At 40.4% G+C, this 23,653-nt stretch overlaps 1 protein-coding gene across 1 annotated transcript in view; it reads left to right on the top strand.

Annotated features, from left to right (window-relative positions):
- LOC141110072 (coiled-coil domain-containing protein 63-like) overlaps nt 1-23,653 on the top strand; it is a 195,977-nt gene that overhangs the window by 39,127 nt on the left and 133,197 nt on the right. Inside the window, exons 4-8 of the mRNA XM_073601296.1 lie at nt 3,596-3,785; nt 9,896-10,018; nt 16,756-16,869; nt 17,045-17,112; nt 23,143-23,330. Coding sequence (XP_073457397.1) covers nt 3,596-3,785; nt 9,896-10,018; nt 16,756-16,869; nt 17,045-17,112; nt 23,143-23,330 — 683 coding nt within the window. The remainder of the gene's footprint in view (nt 1-3,595; nt 3,786-9,895; nt 10,019-16,755; nt 16,870-17,044; nt 17,113-23,142; nt 23,331-23,653) is intronic.

The following is a 23,653-nucleotide window of genomic DNA, read 5'->3' as shown; positions in this document are numbered from 1 at the left end:
AAATGGATGTAAACACTGGCTGAGGTGGTGAAGGGCTGGGCATTGGGGAGTGGGTCCATGCTGCATCTGAGATGGGTGTATATTGTGCATACAAAGAAAAGCAAATAGAGTATATAATACAAAAGTAACCCTGTACTTCAACCATTTTACATTATTGGTTCATATCATAGATACATTTTCACAGATTTCACAGATACATTTCTCCTTCTCTATATAAAGAGCTGTGATCTGAAAGAGTGTGTGCATTACCATTCCACACAAGCATTGTCTGCACAGCGGAAAATGTGAAAGTTTTTAAATTAAAGACAACGCTAGCACCAATTAAGTAGCACATCAAATTCACTCCTCTCCTGCTGCCAGCTCTTTGAAGAGTGACAGTAGGAGCTGCAGGGAGATGCTATTAAGTTTTATGTACTAAGCAAGCAATTGATGTTTGTACTGAGAGAAGATTTGTTGGAGCTCTTTAGCTAATTTACTGCAATGTTTTTGAAAACCACGTCAGGAAAAGCCCTTGTTGGAGAAAATGATGGACCTCCACTTTCATACAACCTTTTAGAAAAACTGAAAGAGAATTACCTTGTAGTCATTTTTTTGGGGTGCTAAATTTGAAATTTTTGGAGCAGTAAGTTAGATATTGTTGCTGCAAATGCCTATGTTCTACAGTGAGCATTTATTTTAACAGATCGAAGGCTAAGTATCTATTTGATTGTAAGCTCTTACAAGCAGGGCCCGCTTAGCCCCCTTTCACACGGGGCTGGTTGAGACCAGTAGTGGATCTGTCCACTGATCTCCTGCAGATCAGAGCATGAACCAGCCAGTTTTTGCCGGGTGGACACAGAGCACTCTCTGCCCTATGGATGGCTGGGAATAAAAGGATTCCTCTGTCTGTTTACAATGGACTGCCCTCTGATCTGCCTAGATGAAGGAGGACAGATCCCCTTCCGTGTTTTTTTTTTTTTTTTTTTTTGCGAACTGGACTGGACCAAAGGTAGGCGGGTGTAAACAGACACAAGTCCGTTTACATCTGCCTGTCCATAGGGGTTGTTGAAACGTCCAAACAGGTCCACCTGAAAAAACAGATAAAAATAGAGAGCGCTCTGGCCTAGTGTATTATCCAAAAACAATTTTTATTAGGGGTAAAATATAATAAATAGCTACTCACAAACACAGGTAGTAAAAGCTTTGATCAGGCCACTTCATGTGGCTACACTCTCCCAGGCCAGCGGATAACTTGAGCTTAGGGGGGACCTTCCCGGGGTCCCTGCTGGCTGACACGTTTCAAAGGTATGTCCTTCTTCATTAGAACCACACAGCAAATGATAATGATGACGAGCTCTTTTACTGCCTATGTTTGTGAGTAACTATTTATTATATTTTACCCCTATAAAAATTGTTGTTGTTGGATAATGCACTAGGTCAGTACACCCTCAGCAAAAGACCCCCATGGGTCAGATCTCACCTTGTATAATCCCAAATGGGAACATCAGCCGTATACTGGATCCTATGTACTCCTCTTTGAACACCCTGAGAACCGTTCCTTTAGATGTTGCTCAAAGCAAAATAAAAGAATTTCATAGCTCAAGATTTTTAATGTATGCTTGTTTTTTTTAGACATATAAAAAGTGCACACTCACAAATAGATCATCTTGTAAAATCTTATAAAATCACTTTTGTACCATTAAAAAACCTTGCCTCCTCACCGTTGCTTAAGAGTATACGAGACACCGTAAGTGACGTCACCGTCTCCTCCCGATGCGTTGCGTCACTGGTCACGTGACTTTCCAAAGGGAATTAAGGAAAAACATGGTTTTCATGGAAAGGCAGCACAGATGCAGTGGCATGTAGAGTATGTATACTGTTACCCCTAATTAAGTCTATTGGACATAATGCATAGGGCGGAGGGTGACATCAGCGAGGTGGTTGGAACATAGTTATGCGCTTCGGAGTACCAGCATTAACATCCTTGTACAAGCCCAGTATTATCTATTCTGTGAGCGATTTTACATTTAAAATGGTTTAGTGCACCAGTATGTGTAAGTGATTTTTGCAAGTTTTTAATACAGGCGTGCTGTATACAGGAATCACTATGGTTCTATTTTATGTTCTTTTTTGAGCTATGCAAACTGATGAATTGTCTAAAATTCTGTGGATCCCTGCTGAGTATTAACCCTTCGGAGGGTAAAGCTCTTCATGGCCTTATATATCTATTAGGATCTTTGAAAAGAGATAAGAGTCTGTCCTTTAGAGTGGAGCAACTGGGAGTGCTGAGGGTTTAAGCACTATTAAACTAAAAAACAAAAATTGAGTATATTGCAACTTACCAATCCGTAATCAATGTGAGGTCTGCATTAGTTTTCTTTTTTTTAGGTTTTTTTCCTTTATTCTTACATGGTGATTTGGACAGTAGCACTTCCTGTTTTTGGGTGTCTCCACTCTGGATTGCAGGAGAAATGGCGACACCTTTAGACATCAACATTGTCAGTCTAGGGAGAGGGTAGTGATATATATACACTAATGCTGAACTCCTGCTAACAATTTTAAGCAATTACAGCAAGAGTTTTTTTTCCTTATGGGATAAGGGATTTATTTAAATAAATAAACGCTGACCATTGTAAGCACCCCTGTCAGTGGTAAATGGTTTGCCTCAATCCTCTAACTGCCACTTTGTCTGGACAGGTTGACCTGTTAAGGAAAGTTGAGAAAGAACAGACTTACTGTCTGGATCACCGGCTGAAAATAAAGGTAAAAAGCCAGAAAAAACAAATGCAGCTACCACATCTAAGGATTTGTAAGCTGCAATATAATACATTTTTGTTTTTGGGTTTAATACCACTTTAACTGTGTTTTTACACAAAAAGCACACTGGGGTTGATTTACTAAAACTGGAGAGTGCAAAATCTGGTGCAGCTGTGCATGGTAGCCAATCAGCTTCTATCTTTAGCTTGTTCAGCTAAGCTTTGACAATGGAACCTAAAAGCTGATTGGTTTCTATGCAGAGCTGCACCAGATTTTGCACTCTCCAGTTTTGGTAAATCAACCCCACTGTGTTGGAAATTTTAAGTTTTGTTATTGCACGTGAACTTTCAAAGGGTATGCATTATTAATATCCAGCAGATGTGTATGGGCTTAAATTTATTTATTTATGTACAAAATATTTTTTGTTCACTGTTGCACTTTATTTGTATTGTTTTTGTAGTCTGGTTTTGTACCTTTTATATTGCACCTTTGTCTATTTTGTATTGCAGGCTAGTATTCATTGTAGTGTACCTAATACTGTAAACTATTGAAAAAAATAGTAGATATACAATATATACAGTATATACAGTGTTTATATATATATATATATATATATATATATATATATATATATATATATATATATTTATTTGCTTTAAGGAAAAATGTGTGTATTATTTTAGGGGTTTAGGGGTATAATTTTACTATGGTACTGCACTTTACATTTAAAATTGTTTAGTTAATGATGTATAACATTTTAGTACTAGCAAACTCTTATTTATAGAGCGATAGGGATTTCAGGTGTGCACAGGAATCTTTGTATTGTGTGTATATGCTCATGGCTGTTGTCTTTGATCAGGGCAGAGATGCGTGCTCTGAAGAAAGAACAGGAGGAGCTGCTGAAGGACCTAAAAATATCAGAAAGTCGTAGCAATCAGTACCGTGATCAGGACAGCCAGGAAAAACTCCAGGCCTTGCTTGAACAAAAGGAAGAACTAGATAACGAAATTGCAACCGAGAAGCAAATCATTGCTGAGCTAGATAAAGAGGTAAATTATATGAGTAAAAAATAAGACCAAACGTCATCTGTCACAAAGCAAAGCATTTGTATGAAAAGCTGCTTGTGGAAGCAACAATGCTTATGTATTGTACAGTTGGGGATAATTAAAGGATCAGCCCACCCAGAACTGATATTACAGTTTTTTGTTAGATACTAGAGTCATACAGCCTGAGAGTATCTTTTATCTCATGGGGTCTCTATTGGTGAGATTTGGATGCAGCACTGTACCTTTCTTGCAGAGACTGGTGTGTTTGTAAAAGGCTCTGCAGAGTCTGTAAACCATAGCTCCCAACTGTCCCTAATTTCAAGGGAATGTCCCTCATTCAGAACAAAGTCCCTCTTGTCCCCCTCACTCCTCCTCAGTTGTTCCTCATTTGGCTTGATATACAGCGGGTAAAATAAGTATTAAACACGTCACCATTTTTCTAGTTAAATATGTAGCACCCTCTACTTACAGGTAGGTGCTACATTAGTATTTTTTTAGCTGTAGGGCTCAGATACAGGTAAATTTAGCCACTCCTGTGTTTCATTTCAGGTCTGGTTGTTTTGATCTGAGAGTGGGAGTGTCAGTGTAGAGGAGGGTGTGGCCACCTACACTTTGGCTCAAAGATGCCTCCTCTGCTTCTAGAGGAATTGTTCTGGAAGAGGGGCTGGACTTGAGACCTGAGTGGCAGGCAGCTCATGTGAGGAGCGCTGAGCAATGGTTAACTTGCATTGGCAGGCCTCTCATAAAGGCTGAGGTCACATGCTTCGGGAGTCGGGGGGCGTTCCAGTGTACAGGAAGGACAGCATGGAGTAAGGGGGGTGTCGCCCTGGGCATCCCCATGCGGGGATGCGCCATGCACGGAGGAGGGATGAAGGAGCCATCTGGGAGGAAACTAAAGATAAAGATCTTCAGCTCTGCGGAGTGCATTGGGCTGCTGTGACCGGCGAACACAGGGCTTGGATGTGAAGAAGATCAAGCGTAGAAAGTAGAAGTAAAGCGGTGGAAGTAGATCGGCATATCAGATTTCTGCTATGAATAAGCGCCATGATGGGGCATGAAACATGTTAGCTATCTTTCCTGTTCCTCCCTATACATGAGGTGACTGCATTTGGATTTTATTTTTTCATATCAATAAAGATGCCTTCTATGGTGTGCGGCCGTCTAGGATTTTTTTCTTTCATCGGATTTCTGTGACCGGGGAACACAGGACTTTGATACAAAGGAGCAGGTCAGTGCAACGTTAAGGAAGCAAGAGAACTGGTCAGAGCAGTGTAGAATGCTGTGTGGCTGGGGAGCACAGCATTATTGAGAATGGACTGGCTGAAAGTAGTAGTCCGTTTATTGCCATGTGTCAGGTCATTGGGGAGAGATGCCGTGTCATCTCTGGCCTGGTTAGAACATTGGTAATAACTTCCAGAGACTGTGTGATTGTCCGATTCATAGAAGCTGGAGAAGGAAGCTGTGTGCACCTTTGGTTCTTAGGGTCAAAGAGACATTATCATTCTAGTCTACATATAGGGACTTTTCAGAGTGGTTCCTCTTGTTCTATTGGAAGTGAAGCTAGCAACTCAGTAACTATGCAGTAAAGGATTTGTGCAACGCAAAGAAGATAATTCAGGGAAAACTCAAGATACAAGGCCAAGGCCACAAGAAATCTTAAGAAATCTCTATATCAGGGGCATCTCATATTTTTCCTAATTTCCATGAAAGTTTATCCCGCAAATAAAAAGCCACGAAACTGGATCAAAGTGACTGTTTATTGCCTATAGAATGGTGCATGGGAGGTTGGCAGCAGGGTGATTGGTGGATTGCTATAGCCAACTCAGCACCCCCTACGGGGGTAGCGCTACAAATATATTTCTAAAGGTTCTATTGACATGAAATTTTCACCACATGTTGGTGACAACCCATGCAATCTATACATACAATAAATCTAAAACAAATAAGTTCAGAAATTAAGTTACCTGTAATAAAATGGAATGACACAGGGTAAAAGTATTGAACACGCTAACTGAAATTTATTTAATACTTTGTACAAAATCCTTTGTTGGTAATGACAGCTTCAAGACATCTCTTGTATGGAGAAACTGGTCGCATGCATTGCTCAGCTGTGGTTGGCACATTCTTCCACACAAACAGTCTTCAAATCTTGAAGATTCCGTGAGCCTCTATGAACTCTGATCTTTAGTTCTTTTCATAGATTTTCTATTGGATTCAAGTCAGGTGATTGGCTGGGCCATTCTAGCAGCTTTATTTTCTTTCTTTCAAACCAATTGAGAGTTTCCTTGGCGTTGTGTTTGGGATCATTGTCTTGCTGAAATGTCCACCCTCGTTTCACCTTTATCATCCCAGTAGATGGTAGCAGATTTTTATCAAGAAAGTCTTGGTACGTTTTTCCATTCATCCTTCCTTCAATAATATGAGGTTTGCCAGTACAGTATGCTGAAAAACAGCCCCACACCATGATGTTCCCACCTCCAAACTTCACTGTTGGTATGAGGGTGTTTTTGGGGTGATGTGCAGTGCCATTTGACCTCCAAAAATGGTGTGTATTATGGCATCCAAAGAGTCCAATGTTGGTCTCATCTGACCAGACTATTTCCTCTCAGTATTTCACAGGCTTGTCTAAATGTTGTGCAGCAAACTTTAAACATGCTTTTTCTTCAGAAATAGAGTCTTGCGTGGTGAGCGTGCATACAGCCCATGGCAGTTGAGTGTATTACTTATTGTTTTCTTGTAGCCTCCCTGACAGTATTCCTGAGTGTGGCTCGGGGTTAAATTTCAGCATCATTAGCGGTAACCCCGAGCCACACTCGGGATTACATCTCAGGATCCTGGTGCAGGTTACTTACCTTGTCCCCAGGATCCTGCGATGTCCCCCCACGCTGTCTGCGGGCTCCGTCCTCTGCCCGAAGCCTCTCTGTGCCAGGCTCCGTTCCCTGCGAGCGTAGCGACACACGGGGGCAGAGCCTGGTGGCAAATTAAAAAAAATTTAAAAATCATAATACATACAGTACTGTAATCTTAAAAATTACAGTACTGTATGAAATCATTTCACTTCCCTTTTGTCCCCATTGCTTTGGCCCATGCCCTGCATGCAGTTTTATATTATATATCCTGTTCTTTCTGCCTGGAAACTTGAGATTGTCTAAAGCAACCAAAAAGTGTCCCTTTATGTCAAAAGTGGCTTTAGACCAGCTAGAAAACAGCGATAATAAATTAGAACACTTGCAGAATTGAGCGATAGTGAATTGTGGGGAAATTTATTTTATTATTATTATATTATTTTTTTTTTAATTATTTATATTTATTTATTATATTATAATTTATGATTTTGTGTTTCAAACTTCATCATACCCGGGATATCTACTAGACTCTTGGTGGACAGATATAAGTGTGTTATTGCTAAGAATTACAGACCTACAATATAAAACGCCAAATTTCTATGCAAAATAATTGTACCACTTTGAGACGAAAAAATCTCAAATAATCATACCGCCAGGGAGGTTAAACAATTGTACCTGCTAATTCCAGGTCTTTCTGAAGCTATCCACAAGTGGTCCTTGGCTCTTTGAAAACTCTTCTGATAATTCTTTTCACTCTGTCAGAAATCTTGTGAGGAGCACCTGGTTGTGTCTGCTTTATGGCGAAATGATGTTCTTTCCACTTCTGGATTATGGCCCCAACAGTGCTCACTGGAACATCCTGAAGTTTAGAAATCCTTCTGTAACCATTGCCATCAGTATGTTTTGCAACACTAAGGTTGCAAAGGTCTTGAGAGAGCTCTTTGCTTTTACCCATCATGAGATGTTCCTTGTGTGCCACCTTGGTAATGAGACACATTTTTATAGGCCATCAGTTGAGACTGAATCAGCTGACATTAATTTGCACTGAAAAGGGGCAGGATTGCTTTCTAATTACTGATAGAGTTCAACTTAGTGTTCCATCCTTTTTGCACCTCCCTTTCTTCATGTGTTCAATACTTTTTCCCTGTGTCCTTCCATTTTATTACACATAACTTAATTTCTGAACTTATTTGTTTTGTTTTCTTTCTATGTATGGGTTGCATGGGTTATTACTGACATGTGGTGATCATTTCATGTCAATAGCACCTTTATATATATATTTACCTAGGAAAATGGTCACATATTCAATACCTATTTTAGCTGCTGTATATAGTTCATAGCTCCCAACTGGCCCTGATTTTGAGGGACTGTCCTTGATTTGGAACAAAGTCCCTCTGTCCCTCCTTCCTCCTCATTTGTCCCTCCATTTTGGTGTGATCTATATAGTTGTATATAAAATGCACTATTTATCTTTCTATATTGCTGCATTTGTAAATGTCAAAAGCCAGTATAAATAGTAGAATAGTAGAGGTAAAGAAAAGCACTTGTGGGCTAAACTAATCATTTTTCTTTGTATAATTCTCCTTTAAAAGGGCGTAACAGGGGGTGTGTCCTTTACCTACATACTTTTGCTAATAGGTGTCCCCCATTCCTATCTCAGAAAGTTGGGGGGTATGTGTTACCACTCGCTTTTCTTTTAACAGGCGGCGTATAATCATAGATAGAAAACGTTAATATACAGTATTGAATATTTACCTGACTAACCTTAAAAAAATATATATTTAGGACTAGGTTCACACCTATGTGATTGGTGCGACTCGCTTTTGCGTGGGCTCAGGAAAACACAGGAAAAAGATCCCAGCATCTTTTAAAAATGGCTGCTTTTGCACCATGTGATTTCCCAAACCTGAAAATATGCTGTAGTTTCAGATGTGTGTGTGTGTGTGTGTGTGTGTGTGGGGGGGGGGGGCAGTTGAAACAAAAGGAAGAGGGGGGGGGGGGCTTGGACTTTTTAGGCACAGTCGGCAGTCATAAGTATAAAAAATAAATATTTTTTTTGCAATAGATCATATAAAAAAAAGGGGGGAAACTCAATACATATTCTAAAAAATCCACATTGACAAGACCGTGTAAAGTATAGAGTATACAAGATACTGATACTGCTTTGAACCAGGTAGATAATAAAATCCACAGACTAAGGGATATAGTGAAATGAAGATCATTCCTTGTTCCTTGGATTGTAGCATTCCATGAGTATGGTTCAGAGTCAGCTAGGCGGCATGATGATGTACACATATATGACTTGGCTCTACATGTTACACGCTGTATAGCGCTTCTTTAGGAGAATAGATAATGGTTGATAATGTGGAGTAATTACACACATGGGGTATTGTTAAAACCAATATGGTGTAGCAGCCATGGAGATGCAGCAAGCCAATAGATGGAAAGGTGGCAGGGCTATAGGGTCCACATTAGTCAAAGGTAGAGGGCAAAGAGGACTTGTCCATGTGTTGAAGGCAAAAAAGGCAACTCAGGGAGACTGTAGTGTTAGTAGGTTAACTACTAAGTGAGACTGGGATTGCCGTGAAAAAATGTGTTCAGCCCAATAGTCACAGCCCCAAGTAGTGGTAATAAGCCAAAGAGGCTAGGCCAAGCAGAAGTATTGGCATAGGAAGATGGAACCGTCAAGCAAGGACCCAGCCAGCAAACATTCTCCGTGGAGCTAGTATGCGGAAAAAAAGGTAGCTGCCAGTAAAAAATACTGACGCACCAATCCTGGCACATCACACTGTTTATTTTTTTCTTTCTTTTTGCTAGAACTTAAAAGTGACCACACTAAGCAGGAGAACACACTATGGTCAGTTCTCTAGCTGTGTTGGGAACTCAGTGTGCTTTCCTCCAATGATCAGACTTATCCTGACACAACCCCCGCCACCCGCCTCCCCTTTTCCCCCCTGGCCAGCCTTTGACTGGGAAGCTCAGTGTGGTGCCTTTTCTCCTCCCCCAGCACTTATGCAGCTGAGAATAGAGGATATGTGATCACTTCTAAAAAAAGGGAAAAAAGGTATTTGTAATATTTTCTTTATATCTATATACAAATGTTTTTCTTTTATTATGACTATTTTAAACTGAATGGGTTGTTTTACAAGGTGATCATTTACAATCACTTTAATTAATTTTTTTAATTGTGACTGTAATAAATAAAGAAGGAAACCGCTAGCAAAACCGCTGTAGATTCCCTTTAAATTTAAAATGCTTTTTTTGCAGATAAAATCTTGGGAGAGAAAACTTTCAGATCAGAGAAAACAAGTGAGAGGCTCTTCAGGGTCAGCCACACAAAATGCCCAGGCACAGAAAAATGTGAAGGTTATGGAGAACCGACTGGACCGGGTGAGCACTCGCATGTCCTTGTAGCAAGGCCATGCAAATAACATTGGATGATTTTTTATTATGCATATGACACAGATCTATGTGCTAGACTTTCTTTCTCCTTAACAAATGCTCAGCAGCATTTTCAGTTTTCTAGTTTACCTATCATCAACGCTATGACATAAGGTACTCTATGCCATATGTCAGATTCATGATTTCAATTTTTTCTTATTGAACTGAGAAACTGAATTTCCCCAAAATTGCTTGCAAAACAGATCTAGATCTCATTTTAAAACTTAAAATATAACTCTAATCAGAAAAAAAATCAGCACAATCCAATATGTCCCTTGTGCTGCTGGCTCTTTCTTTCCTTGAAATCTTCATCCTCCAACCTCACAAGCAACCCCCCCCCCCCCCCCCGCTGCCATCATCTCCCGCTGCAGTGACAGGCAGAAAACAGGATCTTTGAATGGAGGATGTGTGCATGTTTAAAAGGTCCATCCTCTCATTTCATAGATACTGTTTAATTCATAGAAGCTATAGAAAAACTTATATGAGTGGAGAAGGTGGGCATAGGTAGGGCACTTTAATTAGTGCCTGTCACAGCTTCCTCAGTTCTTTTAACCCTGGTTAAGGCCACATTTTTATCCCTCCCCCCCACCCAGCTGCAACTCCTTAGACCCCTTTCACACTGGAGGCGTAAAGCGCCTGTAAAGTGCCTAAAAAAAGCCTCAGCTGCAAACCCAGTGTGAAAGCCCAAGTGCTTTCACACTGGGGCGCTGCACTGGCAGGGCGTCACAAAAAGCAGCAAATACACCGCTCCTATAGCACCCCTGCCCATTGAAATCAATGGGCAGCACCGCCGGCAAAGCGCCACGGCAGCGGTGTTTTGGGGGCGGTTTTAACCTTTTTTTGCCGAATAGCACCGCTAAAACGATTGTAAAGCGACGCAAAAAATAGCGCCGCTTTACCGCCGACACCCAAGCACTTTCAGTGTGAAATGGCTCTTAAAGAGGAGTTCCGCCCCCCCACGAAAACATTAAAAGTCAGCAGCTACAACTACTGTAGCTGCTGACTTTTAATATTGTGACCCTTACCTGTCCAGGGTTCCCATGATGTCGGCACCCCAGCTGATTTTTGAATCGGCTCTCGGGTGCTGCCGCCGCCATTCATGGTAAGGTTCCCTATCGTGCATACGCGAAGTGCACTGCGCTTTCTAACTTGCTCGGTGGCGCGATCTTCCAAGGGACATCGCCGTGATGCAGTCTCCCAGTAGTGGGGAAGGATACCTGTCTAAAATAGATACCTGTTCCCCCTCCCCCCTGAAAGGTGCATAATGTAGCACGGGGGGGGGGGGGGGGGGGGAGCAGAGGTTCCACTTTTGGATGGAACTCTGCTTTAAGCTGCAAAGGTAGCTGACAGGGTTTACACATGCTTTGAGTCATGGTAAGAATTGTCCCCCATGTCACCTGAATAGAGCCATGCTGCAACTGCCCCTATATGGTTGTGGCGCAGTGGGGCAGGTTTCAGAGGTTAAAATAAGTAGTGTGATGGCCAGGGCTGTGTTAATAGCATCATGGGCCCCTGGGCAAAGTAATGCACTGGGGCCCCTACCAGCCTGCTCCAATTCATGCATCTAATCTAAAGAATTATAAAAGTATTTGTTAAAGTATAAATAGTTGTTAGAATTAAACATATTTGTATTAGTACTAGAGAGAATACATGCAGATTGGAAGTGGCTGCAAAAGAGGAGATGCAAGATGCAACTAATTAATTTGGTTTGAGTATTACTTTAGGGGTGTCAGTTATCTTGCAGATTTCTATGTAAATTTGAGTTCCTTTCTTTATCACATAAAAGAAATTAAAATCTATTTGTGGTACATACAGTATAAGAAGGGAAGCATGCAAGTCTGGCATTTACATATCACATCAGATCTGCTGTAAGAGCAATCTGACAACATGAATATGTCCTCAGGACTGGAGCATGCCATGTGTTTCACTTGAAGTTTAATTATTTAAAAGATAATTATTTTCTATTGAACATAGATTTGATCACAGCTAAAAATAAGATAATTAGCACCATGCATGTGCGTGTTTCTTGAAACCAAATGTTTCTCAGTTTTGTATCTTGCAACATAATATTTTAGTGATGTGTAGAAGATATGCTTGAATGATGCCTGTTAGCTGGGTATTTGATGTATTTGTAACATACTGTACTTGAAATCAGTACTCCTATACTTCTGGGCTGAAACACTGCTATTTCTGACTTCTCTATGAAAATGTTAGTTGCTGGGCTGTCATTCTTATTTGGTGGCTTCAGTACTTTCTAAACCACATATGTCAAGCACAAGGCCTGCCGAATCTGGCCCACCAGGTATTGTCAAGTGGCCCTCACACCGAGTTTTGTAGCCGAAATGTGGCACAACTCCATTCCACCACCTCTAGCTCTCACCCTCCGTTCCCGTTCCCCGCTGTCACTTGTAAACACAGAAGTCTTCTGTTTTTACGAGGTACAGCTTTGCTCAGTGGCTCCCAGGACTAATAGATCCCTGCACACATTCACGGTGGGGCGAGATCTCCAGAGATGGAGAGGGAGAAAGATCTCCCTGCAAGGCACGCCGCCTACACAGGGAGGTACTAGAACTGGGCCAGGTAGGAGAGACAGATGTGAGGAAGCTTTTTGGGGGGTTGGGGTTCCACACCCTGCACTCTGTACACAACACACCTCTAAATCCTGCATTCTGTACATAGCGCACCCCTGTACCCTGTACTTAACACACTCCTGAGCGCTACACTCTGTAAGTAATGCACTTCTGAACCCTGCACTTTGTATGTAACACATAGCGCACACCTAAACCCTCCACTCTGTACGTAGCGAAATCCAGAACCCTGCACTCTGTACATAATGCACTCTGTACGTAACACACTCCTAAACCCAGCACTCTGTATGTAGCCCCAGACACAACTGGCCCTTTAAGAGCAACCATACTGCTGATGCGGCCCTCAATGAAATTTAATTTGACACCCCTGTTCTGAACTATTGACCCAGAAAAAGTCTGTAGTTTGACTTCATATTGTACTTTCTTGTTCAGGTCTTAGAAAATATTAAAGCACAACTGCTGGGCAGTTTATTTAACTGGTTCCTGACCGCCCCATGTATATGTACTGCGGGGCTGCAGCTCCTACAGGTGAAATTGCGTACCTGTACATGATCGCCTCTCCCAGTCTTATGGTGTGCACGCGTGCCACCGCCAACCAGCTCCCACTGTGATTGGACACATTGGGAGCCAATCAGCGGGTCCGGTGGACCCGATGGTAATTCACGAGAGAGGCAGAACGGCGGTCTGCCTATGGAAACAAGGCTGATCGCCATTCTGCTGATAGGGGAGACAGAGATCTTGTGTTTCTGATAAGCAGGAACACGGATCTCTGTCTTCTCACAGGCAAATCATCCCCCACACAGTTGAAAAGTACTCCCTAGGAGCACATTTAACCCTTTGATTGCCCCTTATGTTAACCCCTTCCCTGCCAGTGTCATTAGTACAGTGACTGTACATTTTGTTAGCACTGATCACTGTATTGGTGTCACTGGTCCCCAAAAGTGTCACTTAAAGTCAGATACATCAGCCGCAGTGTCGCATTCCCGCTAAAAATCGCTGATCACCGCCATTACTAGTAAAAAAAAAAATTTTAAAAATAAACAATTCCATAAATCTATTCCATAGTTTGTAGACGCTATAACTTTTGCGCAAACCAATTAATATACGCTTATTGGGATTTATTTTCCCAAATTATGTAGCAGAATACATATAGGCCTAAACTGATGAAGAAATTAGATTTTTTAAATTTTTTTATAGGGTGTGTTTTATAGCAGAAAGTAAAAAATATTGTTTTTTTTTTCAAAATTGTCTGTCTTCTTTTGTTTGTAGCATAAAAAATAAAAACCGCAGAGGTGATCAAATACCACCAAAAGTAAGCTCTATTTGTGGGGAAAAAAAGCACATCAATTTTATTTGGGTACAGCGTCGCGGGACCGCGCAATTGTCAGTTAATGTAACGCAGTGGTGTTTCGCAAAAAATGGCCTGGTCAGGAAGTGGGTAAACCTTCCGGAGCTGAAGTGGTTAAAACAAAATAGTTCCCCAGTAGAGATTTAAACAAAAAGCAGTTCTGGCTGCATTATGCACCTAATCTCCTGTGCTGACCCCTACAGTGATTTTTTTCCCCTGTCTTCAGTGAGACATTATTCAACCAAGAAAGACTAAGGATATCCCATCAGTACAGGGTGCCAGGGATCCACCTACCTGACTGAATGTCACAAGTGCCCTTAACTCATAAACAGAGATATAGAGAGTAGTACTGAAGTCATAACATTAGTACTGCTTTCTGCATGATTGTGCCCATTGAGGAAATCTGATAAAGATCCTGTGTATCCTGTGACCACACAAACAAGAGACAGAGGGGGCACCAGCCTAGCTCATTACTTTTGCGATAACTTTATTAATATAAACAAATTCAGATGTATACTCACAAACAGCAACATTAAATAGGCACATTAAAGTCCAAAAAGTATTCTGAACAGCCTGGTCCACTGGACAAGTCTCAAATGTGAGAAGATTTTCCAAAAGGCTGACGCATTTCAAGGGGGATCCCCTCTTCCCCAAAGCCTCAGAGGATTTTGAAAACCCCAATGTACTTTTTACAATACTGGTGCCAAAAACGGGACCCCATATTCTAGCTGTGTCCTTAAGAGTGGTTTAAACAGAGACAATACCATTGGAATTAAAAGTTTTTATCTGTTTTTTTTTTTGTACATCACAAAATATTATTGCATTTTCAGCTGCAGCTTGGCATTGAGTGGTGCAGCTTATCTTAAAATGGAACTTTAATCAGAAAATATAGTCCTGCTAAATCTCTTCAGGCTGGCCCCTTTTGCAGATATAGCTATGTAAAGCATTAAAAATGAGTGCCGAAAATGTAAAGGCCGATATGCTGACAGATTAAGTATAAATAGAAGGAAAGACCGCGCTTAGGATATTATAAAAAGGTGGCTGCCTCCCCTAACAGGACTCCCCTAAGGGGGCATTGGGAAGTTGATATATAAACAAAAAATGGGGTGAATGGCGCTACCTATTGGCTAGAGAACTAAAAAATGGGATATAGGCTAAGCCTAAAAGGGGATGTATAAAAAACAACAACTATTATCCTAGCTAAAGGAATCCACAACAAAACCTATAATAGAGTTGAGTACAGGCATACCTCACTTTTAAGTACACAATGGGGCTTATTTACTAAAGCTGGAAAGTGCAAACTCAGGCTCACTTCTGCATAGAAACCAATGAGCTTGCAGGTTTTATTACCAAAGCTTAATTGAAGAAGCCAAGGTTAGAATCTCATTGGTTTCTATGCACAAGTGAGCCTGATTTTGCACTTTCCAGCTTTAGTAAATAAAACCCAATGTGTACTTAAAAGTAGGGTATGCCTGTAAAGGAGTCTGTACAGGTAGAGATGTGTAGAGGGCAAGGGCCTCAAAGATACCTCAGTGGAACAACCCCGCCCAATTACCACCCATAAAGCACTGCCCAAACAGTGACTTACTGATGCATAATAGGTATGTATGGTGAAGATAAAAAGTCAGCTAAAGGTGAATATATTAAATGTGAACCATACAAGTAAAGGTCAGAGTGTTCCGCACTAATCATAGTGCAAAGCCATCCATAAAATAAAAAACTTGTACATAAAAAGTGTACTATACAATTATTAACTGCAAGCAGCAGATAATGGCGAAACAATGTGAAATATATAAATGCAAAAACCATATGTGCAAAATTAATAAATATTATCAAATATATAGAAACAAATAGACCTTAAATCAAAAAAGTGTAATCAAAAAGTGTAATGGAAATCCAAAGGAAAAAAACAGAAAAAACAGAAAAATCAAGACGCCATCAAAAATGGCATGTAAGTCTATATAGTGAGTGAAAAAATATATATGACAGTTCCCATATACAGGATGATCAGGTTGTGCCCATATATGTAGCAGAAGGATATGCTGACAGCCTAATGATTTACTACGGCTCAGGGGCTCTGGGCTTTGGTTAAATGGCAGCCTCCAGCAGGAATAAACAGGAACAATGCTGGAGGCAATTTACAGTACACACCAGCCATTTCTTTAGCATAATTATTAATGTGGAATGTATGTTCCTTGCTAAAGAACATTATTTTTTATTAAGAGCTAGAAGAGTCAACATAATGGCTTGATCTGTGGGTATATGGCCAGACTATGGTGGTGGTAAACACTTGGTTTGTGATGTCCTATACCAGTGATCTCAGTATAATATTACTATTGTGCTGTTTAGCGGGCTCAGAAGAACCCAGGAGATGGTCACAGGCCATGGCAAACCCCAAAAAACTACTAATTAGTATTTACTTGGAAATGAGACTGGTCATGTTAATTCTGTCCTCATTGAACAGTTCAGTTGGTAGGTTACAGGCGTGCTTGTGCATGAAAGTGATCATTTGGAGGAAGACCATCATCTAGTGTTTACGGCCCTAAAACGCTAATAGTGTTTTAGATAGTGAAACAAAACTATCCTACAAGTTATCTGATGGCCAGTGGCACTTTTTCTCTATTAACACTGCAATGTTCTTTATGGTGCCCAGCTATTGCAGTGTCTGCCAGGATTTTTGTGTTGTGATTGTTTTGGCCATTCATGCAAAACCTGCTAACATTTTTCTCCATTCCTGATGTGATTTTTAGGCTCTAACCAAATTCAATCTTCAGTTGGCAAAAAATGCCAAGATGAGGGAAGAGATTGACATCCTGAGAATCGAGCGCTCTCGCTTTGATCAACTCTATAGAAAGCTTGAAAAGGTGAGAAATAGGATAACAATTAGAATCTTTACTCTATACAAAAAACAATTTTCTGGCCTTGCAGAACTGTCAGTCTCTCTTATGATTTATTGACGGTATTAGAAAAGACATAGAAAGTAGATTAAAATAGTATTATATAACAATTTTATATTTCTGATTTGTATTTTTTTTTCAGGAATTGCTTCAAACAAGAAAAGAAATTGCCACAACAATTGAGGAGTCGTCTGCTGCTTATGATGCCAGGTTTGCTGTGACAAGAAATTTATTTTAATTATGTTTAGGCGTAGGCCATGTAGATCAGGATGAGATAAACTCATTAGCGGTGAACATCTTATATGGGTGAGTGTTTGTACACTCAGGCATAAGCCCATCTCCTGTTGGTTTAAGCCAGTGCAATGTATAAGCAACCACCAAACACATGTGGGTGGGGAACTGGGTGGCAGTGATTTAAAAGGATCAGATGAGACAATGGTGTTGATTTACTAAAGTTGAAGCGTGCCCAATTAAGCTTTGACAAAAAAAAAACTGGAAGCTGATTGGTTTCTATGCAGGGTTGCAATAGATTTTGCACTCTCCGGTTTTAGTAAATCAACCCCAATGTCTTCTGGACATGTTCTGTTTTTTGTGATTCATTGTGAATTGTACAGCAATGTGGTAATAATCCCGGTTGTCCATACATGCAAGAAAGAAGCTTACAGTTGTGTAACAAAGCAGAGCTCCAGGCTCCATCAGAAAAATAATAATATTGTAGCTGCTGACTTTTAATAGTAGGACACTTACCTGTTCACGAATCCAGCAGTGTCTTCACCTGAGCCAATTTTTCAATCGGCTCTCGGATGCTGTCGCCGCCATCTCGGCTAAGGGAAACTGGCAGTGAAGCCTTGCAGCTTCACAGCTGGTTCCCTACTGCACATGTGTGAGGCAGGCTGCGCTTTGTGAATGGCTGAGCGGTGGGGGAAGGAGGAGGGGGGGCAAATGTCCAGCTGAGTTCTCTGTGGCGAGCTCAGCCGGAAGTGGGAGCAGGTACCTGTCAAAACCAGGTACCCGGTCCCCCCTGAAAGGTGCCAAATGTGACAGCAGAGAGGGGGGAGGCAAACAAGCGGAGCTTCCCCTTTTGGGTGGAGCTCTGCTTTAAACAGGTCCCCTTGGTTGGCACTAACGCCTCCACTGGATGGCCACTGGGAGCCCAGTATAGAGGACAAGTCATTCCTCTGTAAGGTTCCCCTAGTACCAAAAGTAAGCAGCAATTGATGTATATACCTCTGGCACTAATCAGGAAATTAGCGGGTGACCTGCGGATCACCAATTCACTCTTAGTGTCGTTGCAGTATCCTTGTTCAGCGTGACATTGACAGCTATCACACAGCAACACCCTCTTATACACAGGTTAACAATCAACTCAGGATATAATCTGTAGTTCGTTCCAAATGTACACTCACAGAACCAAGGACATAATTTAAAGTCCTACTACATTAGGATAAAACTCAGGGTCCCAATGATGAGTGACCCTGCACCTTATGAGAAGTGACTATATCTGGGTCCCAGTGATGAAAGACTGAGACTGATCATTGAGATTTATATAGAAATTGAGAAACTTCAATTCAGTTATCTAAACATGTAACAAGTAAATTTCCATTTACTTATTTAATCTACACATGATTGGGTATTCTAAGTAAACATGAATTTGCTTTTCACATGGTTGCATAATTGAAGTAAATATTCACACGATGTGAAGACTCTCAGTGCCTTCAGTATATCCTCCATACTGTTTCAGAATCTTTATGTGACATTGGTGGCTGGTGTCCATATGGGCCTTGGTGGGTGAAAACAAAATGTGTCCATACCAATTTTTCTAGTGCATTACAGAGATATTTAGCTCTCCAGAATGTGAACTTTTTACCAAGTAAAAAAAAAAATTAAGGGGGCTGCTGCTGCTGGTCTCTTTCTGAAACTGCTAGTTGTCAAGCTCCTGTGCTGATCATTTGAAAGCTTTCTAAATTACTGACCTTGGACAAATAGGCAGATATGGACAGTCAACAAAAAACAAGAAGTCCTTAGTTGCACATTTATTCTGAGATATGACTCAAAGTATGGAAGCCAGAAGATCGGCATAACAGTGAGGCAATTGCCATTTTTATTAGGAGAGGTCAGCAATGTCACCTCCATTTCATTCTCTTGATTGGTATACTTTAACTTCTGCAGTTGATTAAAATTTTATTGATATATTTTGGATAGACCAGAAACCTAAATTTATCTAGGAATTGATCCAGAAATATAGACAGATTTAATACATGTACTTTTATTTTACATTCACGAGCAAATGCTTGACTTAGCACACAAAAATAGTGGCCATGCAATGAACAGCTTCTTAAACTGGTTGTTTTAGAGTGGTCTCTGCTGAATACAGATTAGGCATCCTGAAGGTCCATACTTATTGGAAATCTCTTTAGCTCTCAGAGCCACCTGAGCAGCCTTGAAAGACAGTAGGCATTTCTGGTGGGGACAAGTGTCAATACTTATTGATTCTGCTTTCAACCCAAAATAGGCTTTAGATGCTTTAGGGCTGCATTCAGCACTAATAAACTGTCATTCGGAAAGATCTACCTATTCTCTGGAGGACACCCTTGGACAGTATACAGGAGTGCGTGCAGTTCCAAGCTGCAGAAAGCTGTAAACCCAATTTCTAATGGAACAACATAATTCGGTTGATATACAACTAAGGGGGTGCAAAATCAGGTACATCTGTGCATGGTAGCTGATCAGCTTCTAACTTCAGCTTGTTCAATTAATTTTAACAAAAAAACCTGGAAGCTGATTGTTTCTATGCAGAGTTGCACCAGATTTTGCACTCCCCCATTTTAGTAGATCAACCCTAATGTGTAAAACCAAGATTTTGTATTTTTTGCACAAAGAACAATGAAGTGCAAAGAATTAGATTAAAACATTGTCCAGTTTAGCTAATCTATACCAAAAAAATGTCTGATTGGTTGATAACTACACATTGTAGTTACTTGGACTTTGTTATTAAAGATGTCTGTGCTTCAGGAAAGACAGTGGGGGTTATTTACTAAAGGCAAATCCACTTTGCACTACAAGTGCAAACTACAAGCGCAAAGTGCACTTGAAATTGCACTGAAAGTGCACTTGGAAATGCAGTCGCTGTAGATCCGAGGGAGACATGCAAGGAAAATAAAAAAACATGATTGGATAATAAAATCAGCAGAGCTTCCCTTCATTTCAGATCTACTCCTCAGATTTACAGGGACTGCACTTCTTTCAGTGCAATTTCAAGTGCACTTTGCACTTGTACTTTGCACTTGTAGTTTGCACTTGTAGTGCAAAGTGGATTTGCCTTTCGTAAATAACCATCAATGCTCTAAAATATCTATGGAATATGCACACTAATCTTCAGTACAGTTACTGTACAGTGCTTCTAATATGATTTTGCCATGCTTTGGCTGCTTCTGGCTATATTCTAAAATGTATATTTTTAGTTTGAATGGGAAGCTCACGGTGGGGTGATTTACTAAAGGCAAATAGACTGTGCACTTTGCAAGTACAATTGCACTCATCTTCCTTAGTAAATGTAATGTGATAAAGCTTTACTTTGTAAAGAACACCCAATCAGGTGCAAGGTAAAAAAAAATGTTTGCTTGCACATGATTGAATGATGTAAATCAGCAGAGCGTTACCACATTTACTAAGCTCTGGGGAAAATGAAAGCAACTGCACTTGCAAAGTGCAGTCTGTTTGCCTTTAGTAAATCCACTGATCAGCACATCAATGATTTTCAAAGTAAAGATATATTGGTAGAGAGCTGGATCAGAATTTTGGTAGGTATTTTGATATGTTGATATAAATCTTAAATTAGGAGGCTGCAATCTAAGATCCGACGGATCTAAAGAAGAGGTCCCGGGAAGCACAGTAATAAGGATAGTAGGATAAAGAGACACCAGATGTATAATTGATAGTCCAGTTCAATTTTTATTCATCAGAGTTGTAAAAAAGACAGCCAACACATTTCAAGGGCTTTACGAATTCCCCTTCATCAGTGCTACAAATAAGAAATAAAACATATACACATTAAAGTCAATAGATGATAAAAAGGTGGTATAGTGTACAGAATCATGCAGAATATAATTAAAAAATGATTGCTTAATATACTGGTAAACTCACATGAAATTATAAATGCATGTCATCCCTGATAATCAAAGTGAGGGCAGATTCATGCCAATAGCTATATAGGAAATACTGCGCTAATAGCCTATAAGAAAAGCTACTAGCACCACAATTGACATAAGTTGTATAGTAAACAAAATTGTAAACAAGTGATGCTTTGAAAGTGATGCACCGCAGCTGACAAAACACACACCAAGGGGCTGCTCTTTAATGCAGCTATTGGCATGAAAGTGATACAAAAATAATAAAAAACAATCAATAGTGTACGATACTCTCATGCATCAACGTGTTACTATGTACCAAGTGCATTTTAGCACTTTATTTGTTACATAGTAACACTTTGATGCATGAGTGTAGCATACACTATTGATTGTTTTTTATTATTTTTGCATCACTTTCATGCCAATAGCTGCATTAAAGAGCAGCCCCTTGGTGTGTGTTTTGTCAGCAGCGGTGTCAATGCACTGAAAACAGCACATTGCACTGTAACCCTTTTTTTTAACTTTATTAAAATGTCTCAAAGTGACATTTCGACTTTTTTCCACTGGTGTAATGCTTTGCAACACTCTGCAGTGAAAAAATGTACAGCATGCTGTAATTTATTTCAGTGCACACCAATGCAGGCCAGTTAATCGTTATTCATTGGAACTGCACTGGGAAAGGCTGGGAAAGCCAAACACACCTGATGTGAACAGGCCCTGAATGATTGTAGTATGAAGTGCAAAACAGATAATATATGGTAATAGATTTAACTAGACAGCAATCATAAACAGCAATAACATATAATAATTAGAGATCAAAGCTACTCACAGTGCACAAAATCTATTTACAAAAGCATAAAATCAAAAGTTTAAGCTTTATGTTTTTGCTTCCTCTCTTTTGTAAGTTGATTCTTTATGTGATGACTTGTTTTGATCTATTATTGCCATGAATCTGTGTACCATTGCTTTCTAGCAATAGTATCTTTCTGTACATCTTCACTATATACTTCACCACTTTATCTATTATAATTGCTGCTGTGTTTGCAAATTGAAGGCTTTGATCTTTAGGAATTATGCATAACGTAAGTGTTTTATTTAAATGTGTGATTTTATATTATGTATTACATGCAGTTAAATAACACAACCCTGTTATGTGCTTTGTGTTAGTAGTCTTGTTTTTAACTGTCGGTGTTATATGTGGGTGACATCTTTATGCCTAACTCCTCTTCCTGATCTTTATATACACTATGCTATTGAAAGTAAACTGGAATTGTGCACTTTAGGTTTACAGTATATCTTTATCTTTATGATGTGCATATATGACCACATATGCCCTTCTATGGTACTATTTTGGGCATCAGTTATAATATCAGGGCTTTTTTTCTGAGAGAAAAGGGGCAGGTATTCCCCCCTTCTGAGTCATCCCTTTTCTCCTCCCCCTTCCCACCCCTGAGCACCATCCCTTAGTTCCACCCCCTACCCACCTCCCAGTATCACTCCTTTTGGAAAATACAAAACCAAGTATCGTTTTGTGGTGCTATGTAATTTGTATGGAAAGCAGTAAAATAGTAGATTCTCTGCAGCCGGCAGCAATAGATCCCCACAAACAATACCCCCCCCAGCAACAATAGACCCCCCTCAGCAACAATAGATCCCCCAGCAAAAATAGACCCCCCTAAAAATAATACCTGCCCCCAGCAACAATAGATCTCCCATAAGCTAGTATCAATAGATTCCTTCCTCAATAATAGATCCCTCCCAGCAACAATAGTCACCCTGCAACAATAGATCCCCTCCAGAGATAATAGATATCCCAGCAGCCAGTAACAATAGACCCTCCAGCACACCCCAGCACCCCTTGCCATTGCATACATTCAATGCAATAGGTGCTGGAACTGCGTTCCCCCGCGTTCCTGCTGAAAAAAGACCTAAAAACCTGTATAATATGATTAGATAACGTATAGATGGCTACTGATTGGTTGTACAACTACACAGACATAAAACATGTACATTAGACGCTTGTACATGACACAGCAATACTAACCTTTGTAGATGTGTTAAAATCTTACTGAAAGTAATGTTTTCTTTTTTTTTTTTTTTTTTTTTAATTAAGGGATGAAGCCCAAACAAAAATGCAGCAAATGAAGGAAAGAGCAGAGAAAGATCTGAACCAGCACTTGGCAGAGATAAAAGAGCTACAACGGGTGATTGACCATGACCGCAGACTGAAAGAGTTTATGGGAACCAAAACTCAGGAGCGCTCTATCAGTGAGGAAGTGCTTGATGCTCGGCGCAGGAGAGGTGACTGCCAGTCATATTGTTAGACGAATCTAACCCTTTCATTGCTCACGGGCCACCCTGTATCCTTCTCCATTCCCTGCAATCACTTGGGTGCCAAGGCCCTGGAGTCTGCTGTTTCTCTACTGAAGTCCACTATCCAAGTAGTGGGCTGCACAGTGAAGACTTCAGCCTAGGTTTATGGCATTGACAGCACACCGCTCACTCCCACCCAAAGCCATGCCCCCAACATATTTCAGTCACTGCAGAGCCTAATCATAGTGATCCCCATGAATAAGCCTTGTTGTGGGTGAAACATGTCGAGGGCATTGATTTGGGTGGGAGTG

The sequence above is a fragment of the Aquarana catesbeiana genome, linkage group LG10 (genome assembly GCF_042186555.1).
Source record: "Aquarana catesbeiana isolate 2022-GZ linkage group LG10, ASM4218655v1, whole genome shotgun sequence".
Lineage (NCBI taxonomy): Eukaryota > Metazoa > Chordata > Amphibia > Anura > Ranidae > Aquarana > Aquarana catesbeiana.
This window is presented reverse-complemented; position numbering and strand designations above follow the sequence as displayed.